The sequence below is a fragment of the Opisthocomus hoazin genome, chromosome 26, assembly GCF_030867145.1.
Source record: "Opisthocomus hoazin isolate bOpiHoa1 chromosome 26, bOpiHoa1.hap1, whole genome shotgun sequence".
NCBI classification, from domain to species: domain Eukaryota; kingdom Metazoa; phylum Chordata; class Aves; order Opisthocomiformes; family Opisthocomidae; genus Opisthocomus; species Opisthocomus hoazin.
Window position 1 is genome coordinate 5943191 of NC_134439.1, and position 22881 is coordinate 5966071.

The 22881-nt window shown below is 52.0% G+C and overlaps 1 protein-coding gene across 4 annotated transcripts in view; it reads left to right on the top strand.

The window, feature by feature from the left end:
• Positions 1-10098: 10098 nt before the first annotated feature.
• Positions 10099-22881, top strand: part of MLLT6 (MLLT6, PHD finger containing) — a 45401-nt gene continuing 32618 nt past the window's right edge. For 3 of the 4 annotated variants that reach the window (XM_075443320.1, XM_075443324.1, XM_075443321.1), the window contains exons 1-6: positions 10705-10813; positions 14270-14349; positions 19300-19354; positions 20893-21002; positions 21472-21575; positions 22288-22381. In XM_075443320.1, the coding sequence (XP_075299435.1) occupies positions 10705-10813; positions 14270-14349; positions 19300-19354; positions 20893-21002; positions 21472-21575; positions 22288-22381 (552 nt within the window). Of the gene's footprint in view, positions 10158-10704; positions 10814-14269; positions 14350-19299; positions 19355-20892; positions 21003-21471; positions 21576-22287; positions 22382-22881 lie in introns of those variants that run through there. The other variant, XM_075443322.1, reaches the window with a different exon arrangement.

The following is a 22881-nucleotide window of genomic DNA, read 5'->3' on the forward strand; positions in this document are numbered from 1 at the left end:
AGGCCCCATCTGCAGTGCTGTGTCCAGTGCTGGGCTCCCCAGTTCAAGAAAGATGAGGAGCTACTGGAGAGAGTCCAGCGGAGGGCTACGAGGATGAGGAGGGGACTGGAGCATCTCTCCTACGAGGAAAGGCGGAGGGAGCTGGGCTTGTTCAGCCTGGAGAAGAGAAGGCTGAGAGGGGACCTTAGAAATGCCTCTAAATATCAGCAGGGTGGGGGGTCAGGAGGACGGGGCCAGACTCTTTCCAGTGGTGCCCAGCGACAGGACAAGGGGCAACAGGCACAAACTGAAGCCGAGGAAGCTCCAGCTGAACCCGAGGAAGAACTTCTTCCCTCTGAGGGTGATGGAGCCCTGGCCCAGGCTGCCCAGGGAGGCTGTGGAGTCTCCTTCTCTGGAGATATTCCAGCCCCGCCTGGCCGCGGTGCTGTGCAGCCTGCTCTGGGTGACCCTGCTTGGGCAGGGGGCTGGGCTGGGTGACCCACAGAGGTCCCTGCCAACCCCCACCATGCTGGGATTCGGGGATTCTGTGATTTGTGCAGGGATGCGTTGCTATCTCCCGCATGCCAGGGCTCACGGCAAGCAGCCTGGCTTCACACAGATGGTTGGGGGATTATTTGACGGAAGCGGGCCGCAAAATTCAGGGCAGGGACCTGGAAACACCCCTGGTGGGCTGGGTAGCTGCGGGTAAAGCCACACAGGGGCAAACGCACCCACCCCAGCAGCACAATTCCCCTGCAGAAAGCGGCCTGGGGGGAAAGGCACCGCTACAACCTGCCACTTCAGAGCCGACATGCAGAAAATCACGTTAGCTCGACTCTTTCTGCCTCCCCAAGTGACAGAGTTCTGTAAACCGAGTCTCATTTTCAGTTTCAGGTCTTCTCACTATTTTTGTAATCCCGCTGTCAACGAGCCAAAACAGAGCAAAAGAAAGAAAGAGAACAGAGTGGGTTTGTCTATATTAGGAAATTACTCTAAATATACTGCTGTGTTTGCACAAACCTCTCATGTAGACCCACTACTACTTTACGCTGCGCTTATGACAGATTATCTTAATTTAGCAGTTAACCAGAATGAATTAAATTAATGTAAGCCTTAATTAAAGCTGGACTTGGTGCATCCAAGTGGGTTTTGCCCCTGTGAAATTCCTCAGCGTGGTGCAGCCAGCACAACACTCTCCACCTGCAGACTTGCTCCAACGCTCCCTGCGACGGCCTTGCCCGCCGGGAGCTTTATGCACCGATTTTTGACAGTTTTAGAAATCATTCCCATTCCTGGGTCTCTCGAGTTGAGGGCAAAAATATCTGAGCATCAAGATAGACAGATATGAATCACTGCTAAACTGATTTGTTCCATGTATCAGTCATTAACCAGGCTGGAACCGTCAGCCTAATTTTGATCCCTTAGCTGTCCTCGGGAAGCGTTGCACAGGAGTGGTGCTGGTGACGCTGCGCACTGTTTTGGGGGTAAGGCTCAAGGAGGTGAGAATTTGGCCGTCTTTTATTTTCCAAGGGACAAGCTATGACTCACCAGTGACTAAGGAACAGGTTACAGCCTCAAAATTTCTGATGAGTAATAGGGTGTGCGAGAAGATCTTACCCATTCTGTAAGCGTCACTAAACAGACGCATGACAAAAAACATGATCCTAACAGCAAGGCAGATTGGCAGAGTCCACGATAAATCACCGAAATTATCAGGAAAGGAAACAGTGGCTTCCTCTGAGCAGTAATTAGGACATTTATAGTAAACAGGCATCGCAGAACGGTCCATGCAAATCTCCCAAGAGCAGTGACGAAGGGCTAAAGGTTTGATGATGTTTTCTTTTCCGGCCTCGCAGGTCTAACTAAGAACCAGAGCTACTCCCCAGCTGATAAACGCGTGCGGTGCAGCCTGCAGCTGCCCCAGCCCCCTCGGGCCTGCAGCCACCCTGTCCCACGCCGGGCATCCGCTGTCCCCAGCGCCACCGACCCGAGGGGGTCTCGAAGGGTGTTTGTAGTTTTGGGTATGGAGAGATCATAGAATCATGGACTGGTTTGAATTGGAAAGGACCTTTAAAGGCCATCTAGTCCACCCCCGTGCCATGAGCAGGGACATCTTCAACTGGATCGGGTTGCTCAGAGCTCTGTCCAACCTGGCCTTGAATGTTCCCAGGAAGGGGGCATCTTCCACCTCTCCGGGCATCCTGTGCCAGGGTTTCACCACCCACAGCATAAAAAATTTATGCCTTTATATCCAGCCTGAATCTCCCCTCTTTCAGTTGACAGCCATCACCCCCTGTCCTGTCACTCCAGGCCCGTGTCACAGCCCCTCTCCAGCTCTCTCGCAGCCTCTCCAGGCACTGCCAGGCTGCTCTAAGGTCTCCCCGCAGCCTTCTCCTCTCCAGGCTGCCCAGCCCCAGCTCTCCCAGCCTCTCCTCCCAGCAGAGGGGTTCCAGCCCTCAGATCATTGCTGGGGCCTCCTCTGGCCCCGCTCCCACAGCTCCAGCTCTGTCCTGTGCTGAGGGCTCCAGAGCTGGACGCAGGACTCCAGGGGGGGTCTCAGCAGAGCGTGGCAGAGGGGCAGGATCCCCTCCCTCGCCCTATGCCCACGCTGCTGGGGATGCACCCAGGGCACGGTTGGCCTTCTGGGCTACGGGTGCACATCGACAGCTCACATCCAGCTTTTCATCCACCAGTACCAAGTCTTTCTCTGCAGGGCTGCTCTCGATGGGTGGGTGATGGGTGGATGTGGAAGGGGTGGGGGGGATGCAGGAGGGGATGCAGGGAGGGATGGAGGAGGGGATGCAGGAGGGGATGCAGGGAGGGATGGAGGAGGGATGCAGGAGGGGATGCAGTGAGGGGATGCAGGAGAGATGTGCAGGGAGGGATGGAGGAGGGATGCAGGAAGGGATGCAGGAGGGCTCTAGGGAGGGATGCAGGGAGGGCTCTAGGGAGGGATGCATGGAGGGATGCAGGGAGGGATGAAGGGGGGGCTGCAGAGAGGGATGCAGGAGGGGATGCAGGAGGGGATACAGGGAGGGATGGAGGAGGAGATGCAGGAGGGGATGCAGGAGGGATGCTGGGATGGGTAAAGGGATGGGTAAAGGGAGGGATGCAGGAGGGACACAGGGACTGATGAAGGGAGGGATGAAGGGAGGGATGCAGGAGGGGATGCAGAGAGGGGATGCAGAGAGGGGATGCAGACAGGGGTGCAGGAGGGATGCAGGGATGGGTGAAGGGAGGGATGCAGGAGGGACGCAGGGAGGGATGGAGGGACAGATGTGCTCCAGGGAGATGCGTTGCCTCTGCCGTATGTCGGGCGGGCTCAGGGCGGCTCAGGGCTGCTCCCAGACCCCCGCGCCGCCCCCGCAGCCTGCGCGCCCGCGGCCCGGTGCTGCGCTGGGCGGGCGCAGGATGTCGTCGCCTGAACCTCAGCGCTGCAGCTCGCAACCAAAAAAGCCACCGATCGTTTCCTGCCGATATTCACGGGGCTTTCTCAGCCCCGGCGGTTCCCAGCCCCGCAGCCCCGGGCACGGGCCGGGCTGGCTCACCGGAGCCGGGCACCGGGTACCAGGCACCGGGCAGCTCCGCCGCTGAGCCCCCATCCATGCACCGGGGGTCCCAGCAGCCTCCCCCCTCCCAGGGCCTACAGCACCCAGGACACCCCCTGGGCTATTGGTAAAGCTTTTTTTTTGCAGAAATTTTAGGGATTTGGGTGAGAGCTGGTGCCTCTCCCCAGCCCCGGGGGCTCCGCGGTGAAAGGCGTGCGGCAGCAGCAGCGGCGCTTGTGCAGCTCCGTGCGTGACTTTTTCTGCGGGGCTCTGTAATGGATGCTTTTACACGGTGGAAACCAGCTTGAGCAGTCGTTATCTGTACATATAAAAGTATACACGTAGGTAATTTGGGAGGAAGGGAGGAGAAAGGCTGACCCTGTGCAGGTTTAGCACCCTGGAGCATCGCCAGCCTGGCAGCGGCGCAGTGAGGGAGGGTGGCCTTTACCCCCCGGCTGCCCCACACCTTGCCCTGACATGGGGCCTGCCCAGCTCGGGCTATTTTCAGAGCCAGGAACACAGCTTCAGCCTGGAACGGTGACTTGGTTTTGTGCAGTTGCTGCAGGGCTGTTACCTTCAGGCTTTTACCTCAGGTTTCCTGTCTTAAAGGCAGTTTCCGATGGCGTAGCCAAGAACTGAACGTACAATTGCAAGCGAAGCTGATGCAATGCTCTAAACCAATACAAGGACGTCAGAACGGAGCGTTTAATTAACCTGGTTTGTAAACCAATTAAAGGAGAGCAACTGGTGGGTATAAGCAAAGATTCAATTACTGCCAAGTATTTTTTAAAGGCGCTAAAAACGCAGGAATGTGAGGAAAAAGTCCTAAGGCACAAAGGGAAACAGGTGCCTAACTCCCTTTAAAAAAGAGATCTGTTTGTGATTACTAATCCCCCCTTTCTCATCAGGACCTAAGATGAAGGCTCAGGACCTGAATCTCCGAAGTACCTAACTCTCTGCCATGCCAAAGCACCCCAGGAGAGTGTAAATGCTCTCCGACACCCTGGTCCTGCTCCACGCCCATCAGCAGAGGTTTGGGCGCACCAAGAGATGGGAGCAGCTCCAAAGCTGGTTTTGGTTTTAAAGCCAGAGCATCTGTTTACGTTCCGAAGACTGAACTTGAAAGCCTAAGTACAGGCTCTGTAAAAATACTCTTGGTTTCTGGACGTAGACCACATCACTTACTTCTCTGGTAATTGCTGTGTACTTTCACTGCCTAATGTAAATAATAATAATAATAAAAAATAATATGACAATAATAAGTCCTTGGTTCTGCCTCCCCATAGGGAATTAGCCTAATTGGTCTCTTGAAGTTCCTTCCAAAGCGATGTTTATGTGTTTTTATGACTATCCCATTCGGTTTGTTAAACTGGACTTGTCCTCACGATGTTCCTCAAGAACACGGCCTCTGGCACATTCTCTCTTTTGCAGGAAGAAGTGAATAAACAGCTAAACCACTTGCAAGACGTGACCCGTAGGAATCCCCGTCAGCCCAGTGCGAGAGGACAGCAAGGTGAGCGGGCTGGAGAGCGGCCGTAAATGCGGGTACGTCACGGAAGCGTGGGAGTTTCAGCCTTTAGGGCAAAGAGACAGAGTCAGGCTAATAATCCCTTCAAAGTATTTCCACTCAGAAAAGAGTAATTTAATTCCAAAAGCAAATTTGTCATCTTCCTGTACAATGACCTGCTGTATTAATCAGTTTTACTGTTCTGAATGCATCAAAACCATGAAGACAAATACGATCCACTGTCTCGTTTGATTTAAGCCACTAGAGGAAAAAAAACCCGAGGACAGGCATAGAAGATGTTTCAATTGCTACTTTTTTCCTTTAGAAGTCACTAATGGCACTATTTCCTTTCAAAGTTGTTAATGACATCAGTGTTTCCTTTCAAAGTCCTTAATGACATTGTTTAATGAATAATAACTTGCACTTATATAGTGCTTTTCAGACAAACAACCCCAAAGTGCTCTGCAGTGGGGAACTGGTCAGACAAAGGGGGAAAATGAGGCACAAAGGGAGGAAGTGACTTGTCCAAGGCCAGGGAGTTACTGACGAAGCAAAGCTGGGAGCGCGTGTGCTTGCCTCTCAGCTTGCCTTCCTCCCTGACTCTTTCTGCGGGTGTTCGCACGCTGGAAATGCAGCGTTCAGCCCCAGCACGAAGTAACCCAGCTCATAAGCTATAAGTGCCGATTCAGCAATCCATTCTGAAAGCTGCTGGTTGCTTCTTTCACAAATACCTGCCCTAAAGGGAGTTGTTTCTTAAGAAAAGACACCTCAGGCAAAAGCAGAGAAGAGCAGAAGAGCGTGGGGTTTGTTGGTAGGTGTGGTTAATGCAGAGCAGGGGCGAAGGTCTCGCTCGCTCTCCCTTGGGAACGCCGCGCTGCTGAAGCTCCTGTTTAAACAGAGACTTTGCCTTCACAGGTCGCAGTCTGGACTCCCAGATTTCAGTCCTGCAGGGTACAAGAAGCCTTTGCAGACCTCAGGGGGATTTTCGCTTTCCCAGCGATGGGTAAAGAGACTTGAGGCCCTGTACACTGTCGGAAAAGGTGCACTGCAGTGCTCACTGATTGCAACTGAGATTTCAATGGATCGGAGGACATCTTCCCCATCTATGGTGCGGAGAGATATCAAGATTTTGACCCCTTGTCCCTACCAGCCTGTGAATATGGACCTTTTGTTACTAGGTAATAAAATCAGGTTTTGGTGGAGAGAAAAAGAAAAGGCTTATATCCTTTATAAACCCACTGCAGAGGCAGCAAAACTCTGGAACTGTCCTGTTAGCAGTGTTATATGTGGGAAAGGCAAAAAATAAATCTGGGTAAAGTTTTGTGTATGCCACTGAATCCCTTTTGATGACTTATCACTATCATTGCCATCATTCTCATATTTGTTCCTATTACAATTACTGTTAACGATGATGGCAGAACAGGCAGAGACTCTGAGTGCCATCAGGTCCCTACTGCTCCTGGAATAGTGCAGAAGGTGTGAGAAGACGGCATTTCCTCCTCGAAGGTCTAAAAATCCAAACAGAGAAGAAGGGAGAAGCAAAATCATTTACAGGCAGTCTTGCAGCGGGTTAGTGGCAGAGCTGGAGCCCATCTTTCCAGATTTGCGGAAGAATTCTCCGCCAGAGATTATTTACCTTGTCAAGGAGGGACTCTTGTTGGTCTTGAAATTTGCCAGCTAGCATAATCTTTCCCAATGCTTTGAGAAGCTATGGTATCCAAAACAAAGCATACAGAGAAAAACAACACAAGCAAAACTTTAAAGAAAGCTAAACTAAATGATTTTGTTTAAATAATGTGTATAGCCTTCTCGCTGTGCTAGTGAGTGTTCACGGAGCGATGAAGGAGCTCAACATGTACGCATCCGTGAGAAGGATGAAAAGTTTGGTCTAAAATGAGCAAACAACTTTCTAAAACAGATATGGTTTGGAGAGTTCTCCGCTTCAGTCACGTTCTCGCTGGCGGCGGCTGCTAGCAGAGGATAAGACTTTGCTGCTGCTATCTGTGGAACTGATCCCGCAGTTCCAGCTGAGAGATTTATACTTTAAAGTAGCGGTTCTTGCTAGTGACTCGAAGGAATTTGGCTGCCTAGCGAGGATTACTACTCTCTTCTGCACCGTTCCCTCCTCCTCCAGCCTGCCCAGGAGGAATATGATAAAATCTGACAGAGCAAACAGGTTCGTTAACCAGGGGCGCAGATTTGCCTGCCCACAAACGAGTGAGTTTCAGCCCTCCTTGGACCCAGATAAATCACAGTCCTTCCTCACGATAATCTCAAGTGACAGTTTCCCCATAAACGAAGGAAGGAAGGGTCTCCGTTCCCAGGAGGAGCTGTTGGAAAAGGCTGGGATGCTGTGCAGAGAGGCAGTCTGTCACTGCAAGCCATCGTGTATCTACATCCCAGCGTTGCCTCGCATCCACCCTTGGTGTAAGCCAGGCCATAAGCGCTCCTCTAATATAGATCAATCTTTAAATTTCCTAACAGCACGTGGTGCTCTCTGAAGAGACAGAAACTTTCTTGCTTCCTTTTGGTTCTTTTCTTTAACATAGGATGTATGTATTTTATAGATAAAATAGCTGAGGTATGAATTATCTGGAAAATGCAATGATACAGCCTTACACCCGGTCAGAGTATTTTATTTATGATACCTCAAAAATTTCCATGTCAGGGACTTAGATGATAACTAAGTTTACGTTATTTTTAAATACTAATCAAGTAAATTCAAAAGATCCCTCTGAAAATGAAAGATCATCTGTAACAAAGACTCTACAACCAGAGACCAGGCTAACAGCTCTGTCCATGATGCGTGAGCCTGTGGAGAAGCCAGTTCCCTTCTCCACAGTTTTCTGGGTGTAGCAGTGAACGATGAAGTTTAGTAACAACTTCTGTAACTTAGGTCTGCAATTACGGCTGAGACACACGAGGAGAGGGGTTCCCATGAGTCCGGACGTATCACTTCAATTCCGCCTGCTTCCTACATGTGGCCGCATGTTAAAAACACTGACTGACAAAATAACACATGAACGATATAAATGAAGTATCTCCATCTCCCAGTTTTCAGAGTCGTAACTTTCCCCCGAATTTTTCTCAAGAAACCGTCGTGCCCTTTCCTCTCTGGCCTAGCCTTTCCTCACCACAGGGATTAGTTATGTAAATTGGAACTTAATCCCCTAAAGGCAAATTTGCAGTTCAAGTCCAAGTGTCTGCTAGAATGGCCAACTGGAACCAAGACCGTCAGGGGACGGCGGATGCTTAGCATTTTGTCCCATAGTCTAAAGCAATCCTTAACCGCCAGGATCTCCTTCAGGTTACAAAGGCAACCAGCCAGATTTTCCCCCTTTTCTTTTAAACAAGTTCATAACACAATAGATAAAAGAAAAAAAAAGGGGGGAGAGGAGGGGAAACCCTCCCAGAAAAGTGAGCTAAGGCTGAGTGAGTTTGCAGCAATGCGGTGAACGTATTGTCTGCCCCTGTGACTCTCAAAGGAAGGCAATAAAGGGAAGACAGCAACCCAGCAGGCAGCTTCCAGGGAGCCGTCTGCCTTCCAGCCCCTGGATGTAACGCTCCAACAGGTGCAGTCTAAAGGATGCTAAACTGGTGATTATTGGGGCTGCTGGAATGGGTTTCCTCTCCTCTCTCTGACAAGAAGATCGTTTTTCAAGAAACATATATATAAGAATATATAAATATATTACATATATAAACATATATATAAGAAGAAACATACACGACGGAATACGCCGACCTGCTGAAGACTACCTGCGGCAAGGGAAAGGCTTTGAGCAAGGAGAGGGTTGCCAGTCTAAGGGACGTTGGCACCGTTTCTGGTCTTGTAAACCAGGAATAGCTCCCGTGGAGTCACTGCCGCGCCGCGCTCGCAGGCAGCGGAGCGCTGCTGAGGTGGTGTTGCAGGGAGGGCAGCTTTCTGCAGGAACATCGACGGCTTTGGAGACTGACTTTCGAGTAAAGACAGGACCTCCTGGCTACTCACACACATGCCAGCAGCTGAAAACAATTCGGAATGCCTGCTCCTGGAAGCAGAGAGAACAGCTTTTGATTTTTTTTTCTTGGTGTTTCCCTCACTGCCACGACCATCCCTCTTCAGCGCTCACAACCCATAAAGAATAAGGAAAAAATACTTCAGGTAGCTCAGTGACTCCATGAACCCCACACATTTCCTAAGCAAGGCACAATACTCTCCTTTTGATCTGATTTACAACATTTCTTTTTTAAAACAGCAAGGATTCACAGGCGCAGGATTGAAAAGTAGCAATGCAGATCAGGCACCTTTAAATGCACCTTTATATAGAGGTTCCTGTATACGGTTCCTCCACCAGCCCTCCAAAAAGCCCACTATATCAGAACTATACAGTACAGTAGCTTGAGGACATCTTTTTCTTTATCAGTGCAGGCAAGAAATTGCTCACTGCTGTGTTTTCTGCTCTCTCTTTGCCCAGTCTGGCATCAGGCACTTGGTTTTTTTCCTGAGGACGATGTGGTCGCTGGGTAAGGGCCTGCACGGGAGACCCTGAGACCTGGGCTCTGCTCCCTGGGAGCTGCCGCGCGTCTTCGGGCAGACGATTTCAGGTGGAGTGGGAGCCGTAGGCGCGCGTTGCCTGATTCCTTGGGTTCCTCCTAGGCCTCTTTTCTAACATTTGATTATTTTTGTGCTGTGTGCTTGGCTGTTCCTCATTTCTCCTTGTCTGTTCCGCGTGATGTGTCCAAGGTAAGAGCCGTTTCTCACGATACCCCGGGGCTCTCGCGACACGCGTGGACTCCGGGACCTGCAGGTGCAGCCCCGCACAGCGCTGCTCGCCAGACTCCAGGATTTCTTTTTACTGTTCCCCAGCTGATTTCTGCCCTTCGTCCTGCCGGGCACAAACCTCCGAGGGAGCGTTTTGATCCCTGCACGCAGCGATAGAACAACCCGAGCAGGTGCCAAGGGGTCACCAGCTCCTCCCGAGCAGCCCCGGGGAGCGGGGCGGGCGGGGGCGCTGGCGGAGCCCGCTCTGTCGGAGAGGGGTTGCGGGGAGAACGGGGTTTGCGGGGCGGTCGCGGCTCCTCGCCCCGCTGCGATGCGTGGTGGATGGCTCGGGCACGCATCCAGCGGTTTGCACAAGCGGGTGAGCGCTCGGGTTCCCGCCCGCTTTGCTCGGGGAGGGGGGGGGGCGAACAAAAACGTAAAGAAAGCAGCGACATAAAGCGGCCGGAGGCGGGGTTGTGTGTGTGGGGGGAAATAAGAAAAAAGGGAAAAATTGCCTCTGGCACGCACAGCGCCGGGCAGAGAAATGCGCCCGCCCCAGCCAGGCTGTAATCCCTGATATCCCTGAACCTCAAATTTTACAGGAGCGGGCGGGCGGCGCAGCCATGATTGTATGGGGGGGGGGGGTGTGTGTGTGTGTGTGTGTGTGTGTGTGTGTGTGCGTGTCCCTGTCCGTGCGTGTGCATGGGCGCGGGGCGGGCGTGCGGGGCGGGGGCGCGCCGCCCCCCGAGCCCCGCCCGGCTCCCGGGGGGTCGGGCACCCCGCAACCCTCGCGGGGCGGCCGTGTGAAAGGCAGGCGGGGAGCGGGGAGGGGGGAGCGCGGAGAGGAGGAGGAGGAGGAGGAGGAGGAGGGAGGAGTGTGTGCGTAGAGGGAGGCGGGGGGGGGGGAAGGAAACCCTCATGGAAGTATGAAGGAGATGGTGGGAGGCTGCTGTGTCTGTTCTGATGAGCGGGGCTGGGCGGAGAACCCGCTGGTCTACTGCGACGGGCACGGCTGCAATGTGGCGGTGCACCAAGGTAAGGCACCGGCCCGGCCCCGCCGCCGGCCCCGGGGCACCGGGGGGCCCCCCCGCCGCCTCCCCTCGCCCCCCCCCCCGCCGGGCGCCCCGGGGAGGCCGGGGGGTGCGGGGGCGGCGGGGAGCGGGGGGGGGGGGCTTTGTTTTATCCCTATTGTTCCAAATAACGGTGTCGCCGCTGGCCTGGCTCGGCGGCGGAGCTGGCGGGGGGGGGGGGGGGAGCGGAGTTGGCCGTCAGCTGCACCCCCCGGGGGGCGAGGGGGGGGGGGTCGGCACGCACCTCCCGGGGCTCGGGGGTGCTCGTTACCGGGAGCCGCCAGGGACCGCCGCGGGGGTGGGTGGGGGGGTCGCTGGGGGCGGGGTCGCCGGCTTCCCCCCCCCCCCCTCACTAGCCCTGTGCCCCGGGAAGCGCCGGCTGCCGACCCCCGGGCCGGGCGGGGCCGCGGCTGCCCCCGGGGTCCGGTGTCCTGGCCCCGGGCCGCTGCCGCGAGTGTCCCCCGGTAACCCCCCCCGGGCGGGGCCGCGGAGCTGCCCCCGCCGAGGGCAGGGGGGGAGGCAGCCCGTCGCCTCCCAGAGATAGGGGTTATTTGCATTTTAAATGACTTGGAGCACACCCCGAACACACGCTGCCGGACTGGAAAGTTTGTCCTCGGGTCTCCAAAGAAAAAATAATATTTAAAAAAATATATATATATGTATTTGCTTTCGTTCAAATCCATCAGAAAGGCACGCTGGTTCTCCTGGTTCGTTTGTTTTGAATAAGGCGAAGGTTTGTGGGCTCATCTGGCGTGTCTGGTGTTCCATCTATTGCGATGCTCTCCATCAGGCAGCGCATCTCCAGCCGCTCCCTGGGCGAGCGCGGGGTCTCGGGGCGCTGCGGGCTCCGGCTGCGGACGCGTCCTCCTCTGCCCAGCGCGGGTCACCGGGTCTGTCGGCTGGGCTCCCTTCTGCTCGTCCTGCGTTAGGTCTGTCCGTGCTGGCGGCTTCAGGAAGAAGTCGCTTCCATCCAGGTGACTGATGGGGAGTTAAAATGAGGAAGCGAAGCTCGCGGGGGATTTCTCTTCGTTCGGAGTCGGTGCTTGGGTGTCTCCTGTCATCAGGCATCCTCTCCAGGGCGGCTGTGAGCGACCCGGCAGGGTGAGGGTCTCTCTGGAAGGACCCTTCCTTCTGTCTGAATTTTGCTGGTGTAAGTCTTCCGTTCTTCCCGTTATTCATCAAACCACATGCTGGAGAATACGTTTCTTCATCGCTCTATTTTTTGGACGGGGATGAAGGGCGTTGGCATCCTTATGCCCACTCCCAGGATTAAAGTAAACACTCGTGTTTGCTGGCAGGAGCAGTTCCAAATGGGCGAGAGCGGTTCCAAATGTGCGATGCTTGGATTCTTCTAGGGCGCCCGTTCCTAGGCCCGCGGAGGTACGGAGCCTGGACGTGCGTGCGGCGGTGGCGGGGAAGCAGGCGGGTGGAGTTGTTTTGGTGGAGTCGGAACGTGTTAGAAGAGTCTCGGAGAGGGCACTGCCTGCACGTTTGGAAAACACAACGGTCTGTTTAGGTCTTGTAAGGGTCCTTCAGGATATAATAATTCATAAGGAGCGTAGCAGCATGGAGTGCATGTTCGTCAAGGCTGTGTTTAAAGCCCGCTCCTAATCCTAGCAGTAGTGTGGTGTTTTGGTAGGCTTTTAGTTCTTAAATAGAAACAAACCGCTGTAGGGGATCAGCTGGGTCATCTAGTCTCATTCCACGCAATCTCACACTGGGTTTGGTATCTCTTTGTACTGCTTGAATATCCACGAAACCAAAGTTACCTTTTGAAATGATTGTACAGTTAAATAAAGAACCCTGTATTTTTTTTAAACTTACATTACAGCTACACATTAGGGCTGATTCTTCAAAAGATCAGTACCATTTCTGTGACAATGATTAGAAATCTGCTCTTTCTAGTAAAACATTAAAAATGTTAACAAAAACATCTGATTGGAAATGAAGACTCTAATAGGATAGTTAGGAACACTTACAGACCGTATTTTCAACTCTGCCTTACTTATGGTCCACATTGTTCCTTGTTTTCTTCCTTGTTTTCTTCCTTTTTGAAGCTGTGGGCACAGAAGCTCGCACTGGCTCCAGCTGAGTGCTAGCTTCTGGCCCTAAGCCCACTGCTAAAGATGGACCCAAGGCAGGCTCCTCTGTCACTGCTTTCATGTAGTTTCTATTTTCTTATGTGTATGCCTTGGCTCATCTTGCAGTCAGCTCTTTCGGTTTAACTCTACAATTGCGTTCGTTTTCCTGGCTGATGTGGAATAACAGACGTTAGAGAGATGGAGAGAACCTACTGCGGGTCGCGTCTGGTCCATCCCCCGGGGAACATCACAGGATTGCTTCCAGCAGGATATTTTCAGATGCTTTGTCCAACCTAGTTTCAAATGTCTCAGGTGGCTGGGATTCCATTCCAACCGCCAGCTCGCATTTGAAGGTGGAATAAGGAAGATACAATTTGTTCTTTCCTAGGAGACTCCTATACCCTCGTCTGAGATGCATAGCCTTACTGCTCACCACTGTCTTTACCAGCCTGTGTTGCTTTAAATCCACCTGCGTGGTGTCTGAGAGCCCCTTCAGGGTCAGAAATGCTTCCTTTGGGACTCCCAAAGACCACCCTTGGATGGTTAGAGGGAGAAGGTTGCCAAAGAAGGTGAACAGTCTTCAGGCAACATTGCCCCGTCAGAGAAGGGAACGTTTCAAATTAGTGGGGGCTACAGCATGCGGAATGAGACCCTGAGAGCATCAGTAGTGGTGCAGAAAACAAAAGGGACGCACGGTATAGCTGGATAAAACCAGCAGTTTCGTTGTGTTGTCGGCTGGAGTCTTGTATTAACGCAGAACCTGTTCCCGGGAGTAGCCCTGAACAGCCTGAGTGCGGTGATCTTGGAAGCAGAGGCTGCTGCCGCTGGACGCGACGTACAGACTTGAGGGTGGGAGGTTTCACTCGGTGTCTGTCTGAATTCTCACCGGGATGATCTCCTTCAGGAAGCTGAGATTTTACCTTAGTCCGAATTATGGTTAAGGTGCTTCATAGCCATCCATTTCATAATTTTATATTTAGATCACTAGTGACACTTGAAAAAGTGAAGGGGTAAATTGCTCCGTTTGCGTTCGCTAGACCCAAATTAGACACAGTTTATGAAGCACTTGATTCCCACTTAGGCCAGATTTTCATAGGCATCTTTCATGAGCTTATTTGAAAACTTGAAGGGATGTGTAACACTGGACCTCTCGCAAAAAGCTGTCTGCTGTGGCTGGATATGGAAACTAGAAAGGGGAGTAAAACGCTGCGTAGATGTAATTTTTGTTTTTCTCACCCATCGCTGACTGACAACAGCTCTGGCAAACTTTTGTATGCACCTGCGAAATTAAACAGTCGATTTAAAGATGGTCTAATGAACTCTCTTTACTGTTCTTCCAGCTTGCTATGGAATCGTCCAGGTTCCTACCGGACCCTGGTTCTGTCGGAAATGCGAATCCCAGGAGAGAGCCGCCCGGGTGGTGAGTACGAAGCACGCTCGCGCTTACGCTGGACCTGTTCCTTCCATGCCCTTCGTGTCCGTGCTGGAAGCAGTGCAGTCCCCTGGCAAAAGCGATCAACCCTGGCGTGTCAGCACTGCAGTGATTGTAACCCCAGCTCTGCCTGTAACCCCCTAGATCTTGTTTATGCAATAGGAATAATTGTATCAAACAATTTTCTACAATGCTCTTAGCCATTTTGATGAAGATGCTGCTGGAGCTGCTTTTAAGCAAGTTATCAACGACAAAATTTTGTAGTCTAGAGACTTCAGTCTTCTAAAAAAATAACGCCATTCTTCTGAAAGGTGGCTTCCCTGCAGCTTTTTGTGTACAATTCCTCAGAAAGTTTTGGAGCGGGGGGAAGCTGGCATCACCTGAGATGCTGCCGTACTGTCGGAGTTATCGTCCTGACTGACAGGGTGGGTTGGCGTTCGGATCTCGCTTGCAGCAAGTCTCCTGCATAAAGTCTTCGAAGTCTGCAGAACAGCAGAGAAAATGACAGGAAGCTGGATCAGGATTTAGTTTCTGTCTGAGTAGCAGTTTAGCGGTATAGAACACTTTACAAATGTTCTTAATTAATTCTGGCATTTCCCGGTGAGGCAGGAAAGTGGAAACAATCGGGCCAGGGCTGCCTCTCAGGTCTGTCTATGTGGCAAAGTTATTTGTGCAGTAAACTAGGCTGTGAGTTCATAGCACACCAGCTGCTCTGCCGTAACTTCGCATGCGAGCCCTGATCAGATACGGCTGCACCGACCGACTGCTGAGGTGCTGGGGTGTAGATCTTGCACGTGTCAAGTATGCCATGGATGCTGCTTTTGCCATACAGTAAAAAAACGAGGTAGCTTCCCGCCTTCGCTCTCTTAAAGCTGGATTTAAGTTAGACTTTGGTTTTCCTGAAATACAGAAGGCTTCACTCAGCACAAACAGCATTTATTGATGCCTGCGCTGCCTTCTGAAGGGGTGTAGCTAAATCTTTTCTGAGGTGCACACCTCGCAAAGCTGGTGTGGGTGACTCTGCCCATGCAGATCTGTGCAGGCCCCAGCGAACGGCGTGCTCCCGCTCAGCTGGGCTCTCTGCTCGCTGCGGTACAGAAGTTTAATCTGTTTCACAGATGGGCGAAGAACTTGGCAAAGATGAGTGAATGGGGGAACTGGGTATCGGTACCCTGCTTTCTACAGTGCATTAACTCATTCCTCATTGGGAGTGGGAGTGTAAACAAGACCAGACTTTCAGACCTGAGCTCTTCTCCCATTGTAAGATGCTGCTTTTATGTGCGCTGCAGTAAAGAAGATCAAATGTGTCTTTGAGTGGTTTTACATCCTGCAGATAGTTTCGTCGCAAAGAAAGGAATTTGGGTTTCTTGGGCCTCCTTCCCCCCGCTCTCCCAACCATGCAGGCAGAGAGAATTCTAGTGTCAGCTGCAAGTCAGTGTAGGCTGTAGTAACACCTGTACATGCGAGTCCTCCTCACCTGGGCTCATTGTAAGGACTGTAACTTTTCGCTTGCACATGATGCGCTTCAGACTGCCTCCAAGGTACTGGAGAACAATACCCCGCAGGTGGCTCCTCATTTAACTCGCCCGCGCTGAAATCTGTGAGACGGTGCGTGGTGGGCTTCCGTCATGCCCCTCAGTCCTGTGGCATTCAGCCCTGCTGCTATGAGAACTGAACAGTGATAATCTTCCTCCCTAAGCAGAGCTGGGGATGATTTCCTATCTAAATCCCTCACCTTTTCAGTTAAACAGCAGCAGTCATAGCAACAGACACGCAGATGGGTAAATACTTAAAAAGAATCTACTTCTTTGATGTAGAGAACAGCACGATCAGAGTAAGGGAAATGAGTCAGGTCTTAAGTGATCTGTGTGTGGCTCTGTTACTGAAATTCTTTGAATTTGGGCACGGTGGTCCAGCGAGGCTGGAGGGTGCGGCTCTTCCACTGCCCTGGGGTTTCGCTGCACCTCGCTGTGCCTGGCCTTACGCTGCTGTGAAAGCGGTGTTACAGAGACTGCCTTGAGGATCTGGAGCGAGGGACGCTGCTACCCGAGCGCTGAATAACACTGAGAACAGCAGCAGGGTGAACTGATGTTCGTATTTCTTTCGTAATGACTGTGTGGCAAACTCCTTTGAAAAACAACAATGTTTTTCTTCCCACATCTGCCTTCACAGAAGAATCTTAAAACAGTTTACAAGCTTTGTCCATAACAAACATATTTACTGGCTAAATATTGATATCTTTGCTTTGAAAATGAGATACGGAGGCGTAGAGAACATTGTACTCCTTAGTGAGTTTTTTAAAACGTAGTTCTCCTGATTTCTGTGTCTCTCTTTGGAGAGATGGACTCCATCCCCTCTTCAGCTTTGGCAAGAGAGCTCAGGAGCCCTGGCTTCGCTCGGAGGTGGAGTCGCTTGGTGGGAGATCCCGGAGTCAGAAGCCTCAGGGGTTCAGGAGTTCTGACCTTCCCCATCACAACCTGGTTTAAATCAGCCAAGCTCTGCTCTTTTCCCAGAGTTGAAATAAAAAACCGGGGAGGCTGCCTTGGCCTGTGCAGGTTGAATAAAAGGAAGAGGCATCGCTAATCCCCGCTCATAACCCCTGCTCAGATGCTCAGGTCCCTAAAGGATGCTGCGGACGCTGTTGTGCTTACAGTAAGCAACTGAAAGCCCATCCACTTTGTAATCAAATTGTCCGGGAAGCCGGTGAGCTGCGATGGCCAGAGGGCACTCATGTGAGGGATCATGTGAAGGCTTTAGCTGTCATTTCGAGGCAGCGCTATTAGAAGTCTTGTGTGGGGCCGATGGAGCTGTTAACCCCTCTTGTTACAATCAGAGCTTTGCTAATCGCATGGTGGGAGAGCCGCTTTGATCTGAGGGGTGGAGGGGAGAGCGGAGGGGCCTTTTCAAGTGCAAATTTCTTATTACAGTGTCTCAGTTAACCCAGTTCTTTTTCTGGCTTGGCTCTGCTGGGCTTTCCATAGTAATTGTGAGAGCAGCTCTCCAGCCCTCTGGCAGCCCGGACCTAGCCGGGAGCAGTAAGAAGCCAGTCGTCTGTCCGTATTTCAAACTAAGGTGCTGGGAAAATGAGACGGGCTGCCGATGACGATGCTGGTCTCTGTCCCCTCATCTCATATTTACACGTTATCCCAGGGATTTTGTGCTTGCCAGAGGTGCCCGTCTGACAGCCCCGCGTGTTGACCCCTACGAAAGCGTCGGAGGATTGGGCTGAGCCTCCCTGCTGCAATCCTACTGAATGTGCCTGTCCGTCCAGGGGGTAAAACCTTCAGCAGAAGACATCTTGAGCTTGCTTGAGGAAAGCCACCTTTGTGGCAGCTCCTTGGGGAAGGCTCGGCGGTAGAGGCTTTGGCTCGCGGGCAGTTGCTCAGTACGTCAGTGTTTTTCAGGGCCAGGCAGGCGAGAGCCCCGGGGCCGTGCACTCATTGCAGCGTGGCCCGCCGTCTCGCTGTGGCACCAGGCGCTTCATCTCACAACTTTCTGATTAAGCACTTTTTTTTTCCACAGAAAAACAGGGGGTGTTTTGGCTTTTTGTTTTGTTTTGCTTGTTCAACAACTCAGGCGTTTCCACTAGGGAAGGAAAAGGGTTGCATCTTGCAGGTTTTCGGGTGTTTTTTGAAGTCAGACGAAAAAAAAAAGCAGATAGAATTTTTCCCTGGAGTGATGCCATGCGAAGACGACGGCTGTGTTGGGGTGGCTCAGCCCAGGAGGAGCCCTCAGGGCTGGGAGCGTGTTCCCCCATGCGTGGCAACGCGCCCTGAAGCCAGCCCGGCTCCCACCAGCGCTGTGGAAGGGAGTCATGGCCGGGGGAGAGCCCTCACACTGCGATCCTGGAGGCCAATGATGGCCGGGCAGGGCTGAAATCAGTGAGGTGGGAAGACCGAGCGCAAGGCCTTGCTGCATGCTGTGAGGCGAGGCATGGCGCCGAGGGCCACGGTGCTGGGCGTCCCTGGCTCTTGCCACCCTGCCCAGCTGGACCCTCTCCGTCTCCTCGCCTCTCCCTTGCCGGCCGAGCATGGTGGGAGGGTGAGGCCCTGTTCCCGCCCTGGCCATGAGGGAGACGCTTTGGTGGGGTTGGGGCGGCCGCTGGCCTCGGGGCCTCCCTGCACTGGGGGCCTGGGCCTCTTCCGAGCGGAGGGGGCTCATCTCCAGCCATGGCTGCTGGCCCCCGGCGGAGGAGACAGCATGTCTCCCCCTCACGGGTTTCCACAAAAGCAGCCATTAGTGACTGGGCGCAGAGAGGGGCGCGGGGTCGCTCCCGTCCCACGCAGCCTGCCATGGCGCTGGGCCTGCAGCGTCGTGCCCAGCATGGCGGCGCTGAGGGAGCTCCCTCACGGGCGGCCGGGACTCCCCGGTGCCGATGTTCTGCTCACGCCCTCCCCGTGGCACCTCAGCCCTCCTCAGGGCTGGGTCAGGGGGGAGGCAGGGTGCCATGACGCCGGTCCCAGGCCACCATGGCCCCCCACACCCCGCCAGCAAAAATGTGAGGACAGCCTCACCCACCTCTCACGCGACTGGAAAAAAAAATCACAAGAGAAAGAGAGAAGGAAGGAAGGAAAGAGGCAAAGATAGATAATGGCTTCTTTTTATTTGCCTTTTGCTCTCTGAGTCATGGTTTTCAGTTTTACTCCCCAACCACAAAGACTAAAAGTTGTTTTTTTTTAAAAAGCCCTGTGAAAGTCAAGGTTCGCTTGTAGCTCCGTGGCTCTTGGGCTGAGGCTTTAAATACGTCCCCATCAGACAGGGTGACATCGAGCTGTGTCAGAGCATCTTTTTGCACCCAGACTGCTCTCAGCCCTTCTTCCACTTCCTCTCTTTGAAAGCAGCCCCATCTTTCATAACCATGTTGTAAATGAATCATCTCTTTTCTGGCCCCGCGCCCCTGGAGTTAGATTAAACTTGTTGTTTCTGCTTAATTTCAAGAGATGTGAACTGTGTCCCCACAAAGATGGAGCCCTGAAACGGACCGACAACGGAGGTGAGTAACTCTGCGCAGAGCCGGGTTTGGGGTGCAGAGCCTGCGGGGACTCAGCCGCTGTCCCGGGCACAAAATAATTCATTTCTCAGCCTGTGTCACCAGAAAGGGAAGGCTGGAGGCTCCGGAGGAATGAAAACACTCTGCCTTTCTCTTACAAAACTTCACTTTCTGAAGCCTCTGCGGCGAGAAGACCCTTTCCTGGGGGAAACTGCCTGACCTCTGGCTGGCATTGAAGCACAGCCCCTGCAACGTGCCGTTCCTCGAGTTTAACCTCGCAGGAACCGGTGCGTGATCTGGCGTTGCATACAGGGCTGTGGAAGTTGCCCAGTTGTTTGCTGCGTGCTTGCACAGCAGTGGTGGGATCCTCAGCCTTGAGTCGCCATCCGAGAGCGGGGACCAGGGCGCAGTAAAGAGGTTTTTCTCTGCAGAGCTTAGCTGCTCGTCATTGAGGCGTCTCAGCCTCTGGTGCTCTGAAGCACTCCGGGGTCTGATTGCAGTTGTCAGAGCTTGTAGCTGTTGATGCTGTTGGCTGTAAAGATCAAACTTAATTTTTCCCAAAGCCTTATTTTTCAGAAAGGCTTCTCTGCCTACCTGCCACTTACCTTAATACACACAGAGTTAAATTAGGCAAGGAGGTCTTTATTCTGATAGATCATGTGTTTAAAAAAGAAGCCCTAAGTGTGGGATATTTTGTAGAAGCATCTGCTAGAGCTGGTCCTAAGTGCCAAGAGCCTTAGTGCAATAGCGCAGGTATGCTGGGGATTGTGTTATAATAACATAGCATCTTCTTCCAGACGTGTTGTTACATGGTTTGGTCAGGTCTGCGTAGACAGGCACGACCATGTCGTGTTACAACCATGTCGCTGTACAGAATTATATAGCCCAAGTGTTTACAGGGTTCCGCCTGCCTGGCTGAATCCATCTTAATTCTAGCTAAATCCTCCCAGTGCAGTAGCCCTGCCAGAATGGATCAGCCCTCAAAGGCTCCTGACCTTCAAACTTTCTCACTTCTGTCCTGACCAGATGGAATTTCAACGTACACATCTGATTTGGGAAGTATCCTTGTGGATTTACATTTTAATCTAACTTCACTTGCTGAAAGAGAGCTTTCTTTAGCTGTTGATAACAGCCAATAAAGGGAGCTTTGTTTTGACTGCACGTCAAACCTGTCCCATCAGCATTATTTACTGCTTGGATGCTTCTCCTGGGTTTGGTTAGGTCTCCAACTCTGGGTCTCAAGTCCCGAGGGGGTGCTTTTAAGAGCAATGAGGGTTGTACATTTCTTTTCCCAAAGAAATCTCTGCTTTCTTATTTAATCTGGAGGTGGTATCCGTCTGTCTTTCACCTGCAAAGGATTTGATTCCTAACCAAGTTACAACAAGCAGTATTTAAAATCCAACATCTGACTGAAGTTGGCTCCCTTCCTACATTCTCTTCCTCCTCTCCATCCCATGCTCGTCTGCAGCCCTGTCTGGATTTAAGACTCTTCTGGGTTACCCCATGTGAATCTCTGCTCTTTGTCTTGTTTGTGTCCCCAGGGTGGGCCCACGTCGTCTGTGCTTTGTACATCCCAGAGGTGCAGTTTGCCAACGTGCTCACCATGGAGCCGATTGTGCTGCAGTACGTCCCCCACGACCGCTTCAACAAGGTGAGGCCATGTCTTGCGCCTGCTGCCTCAAGTGTACTTGCTCTGCCTTGGCTTTTTGGGGTCATCCTATCAGTCTGCCACGTCTCCTGTCCAATTTATTTGAATTTCCAGATACTCAGAATGCTTTAAAAATAACTAAGAAAGTAAATCCCCCTTTGTGCAAATAACTTCTTTGTCTTCCGTTTCTCTCTTGCCCAACTCTCTGCAACTTGAGCAATCTCCGCCGTGGAGTTGCGTGCTGGTTACTCTGCATTTTGGTCTGACATGGTTGTTATTTGGGGAGAAAAAGGAGGTGTGTGAGTGTTGTGCATGCCACTGAGAAATAACTCAGAGCTGTTGTCATGGGACGGAGATGACTGGTCACAGACTTACGAGTTCTTGAAGACTTTGCGTTCTGGTGGACAGGGAGAGTGAAGCAGACACTTTATCTGCCTTTTCGAGTGAGCACTTTTCCTTTTTATTTTTGCAGACCTGCTACATCTGTGAAGAGCAGGGCAGGGAGAGCAAAGCAGCCTCTGGAGCATGCATGGCCTGTAACCGCCACGGCTGCCGGCAAGCTTTCCATGTCACCTGGTGAGTTCCCCACAGCATCACCCCAAGAACGGCCCCAGCTAATGGTTTTGCTGCTATGGCTTTGAGACTGCCCCAGACGGCTCGTGTGGGGAGCTGGGCTAATCACCCTGGGTTTATTTTGTGCGAGGGGTATCTCGTCCTTGCTCAGTTTGTGAGGAGAGCTTCCCAGGAAGGCTGAGGTTTCACCAGTGAGCGGTCTCTGCTGAGAACGAAGGCTGGGGATTTCCCTAAGACTCTGTGGAATCCAAGAAGAGAAGAGATGAGTCACAACCCGGGAATGTTCCTTCTCCAGCAGAGCACATGCAAGGGGATCATCTAGATGATGTGATTTTAAGGGCTGATATCCTCATGTACCCTCGCAGCCTGAAAACAACCTTGCCTATCAGCAGAACGGGGAGATTCCCAGCTTTACATGGATTCCTTGCTCATGAGATGTCTTTCACTGGGATTGTTACTGGTCTCCTGGGCTTCCCTTAAGAAAAACAAAAATTGCAAGGCAATCTGGTAGAAAAGTACTGACAATTTTGAAGATCTGAACATGAATTAAAAATAGTCTGAACATTTTTCCCCCTCCTTGCATATGGTTTGCCAAGCAGAATAGGAAACTTCAAGACCCTGCCTGGGTATCCAGAACTATTTTTTGCCCTTTGATGGGATATGTGGTCTGGTTGTACAATTTGCTTTCTCCTCTCCCTAATTGCATGTATTTCAGTGCCCAGATGGCTGGCCTCTTATGTGAAGAGGAAGTCCTAGAAGTCGACAATGTCAAATACTGTGGCTACTGCAAGTACCACTTCAATAAAATGGTGAGTTTCTTCAAAAAAGGACTCCCTGCAATGGAAGTTTTTTTTGTCGCATATAAGGCATGGTCTTCATCCTAGATTGTATCTGTGCTCAGAGCAGTAAGAAATGCCGAGAACACATAAACAGGGTCTGCAGCCTGCTTCCCTTTTCAGCCATTCAGTCAGAGTCACTTAGGAATAAAGATTAATTTATATTTTGCATTTCTATAGTATCTTCAAACCCATTTTCAAATCTAGGGATTGAGTTCTTCCCATCTGTTTTGGCTTCCCTGACTCACTCTGTATGGCTGAAAGACAAGTCCAGAGAAAGGAGAACAGCGGTGATGTTTGATGCTCCAGGGAGTCAGGGATATAGCTCAGGCACCCTGGGCAGGTGGGTGTAACAGAACTTCTGCCTGAGGACAGAGACAGCCCAGAAGAGACACGGAGGCATTCACTGTTTGAGGGATATTTGGGGGCAAAGGACTTCCCCCTGTTAATTACAGTACCGAGAGGGAAGAGAG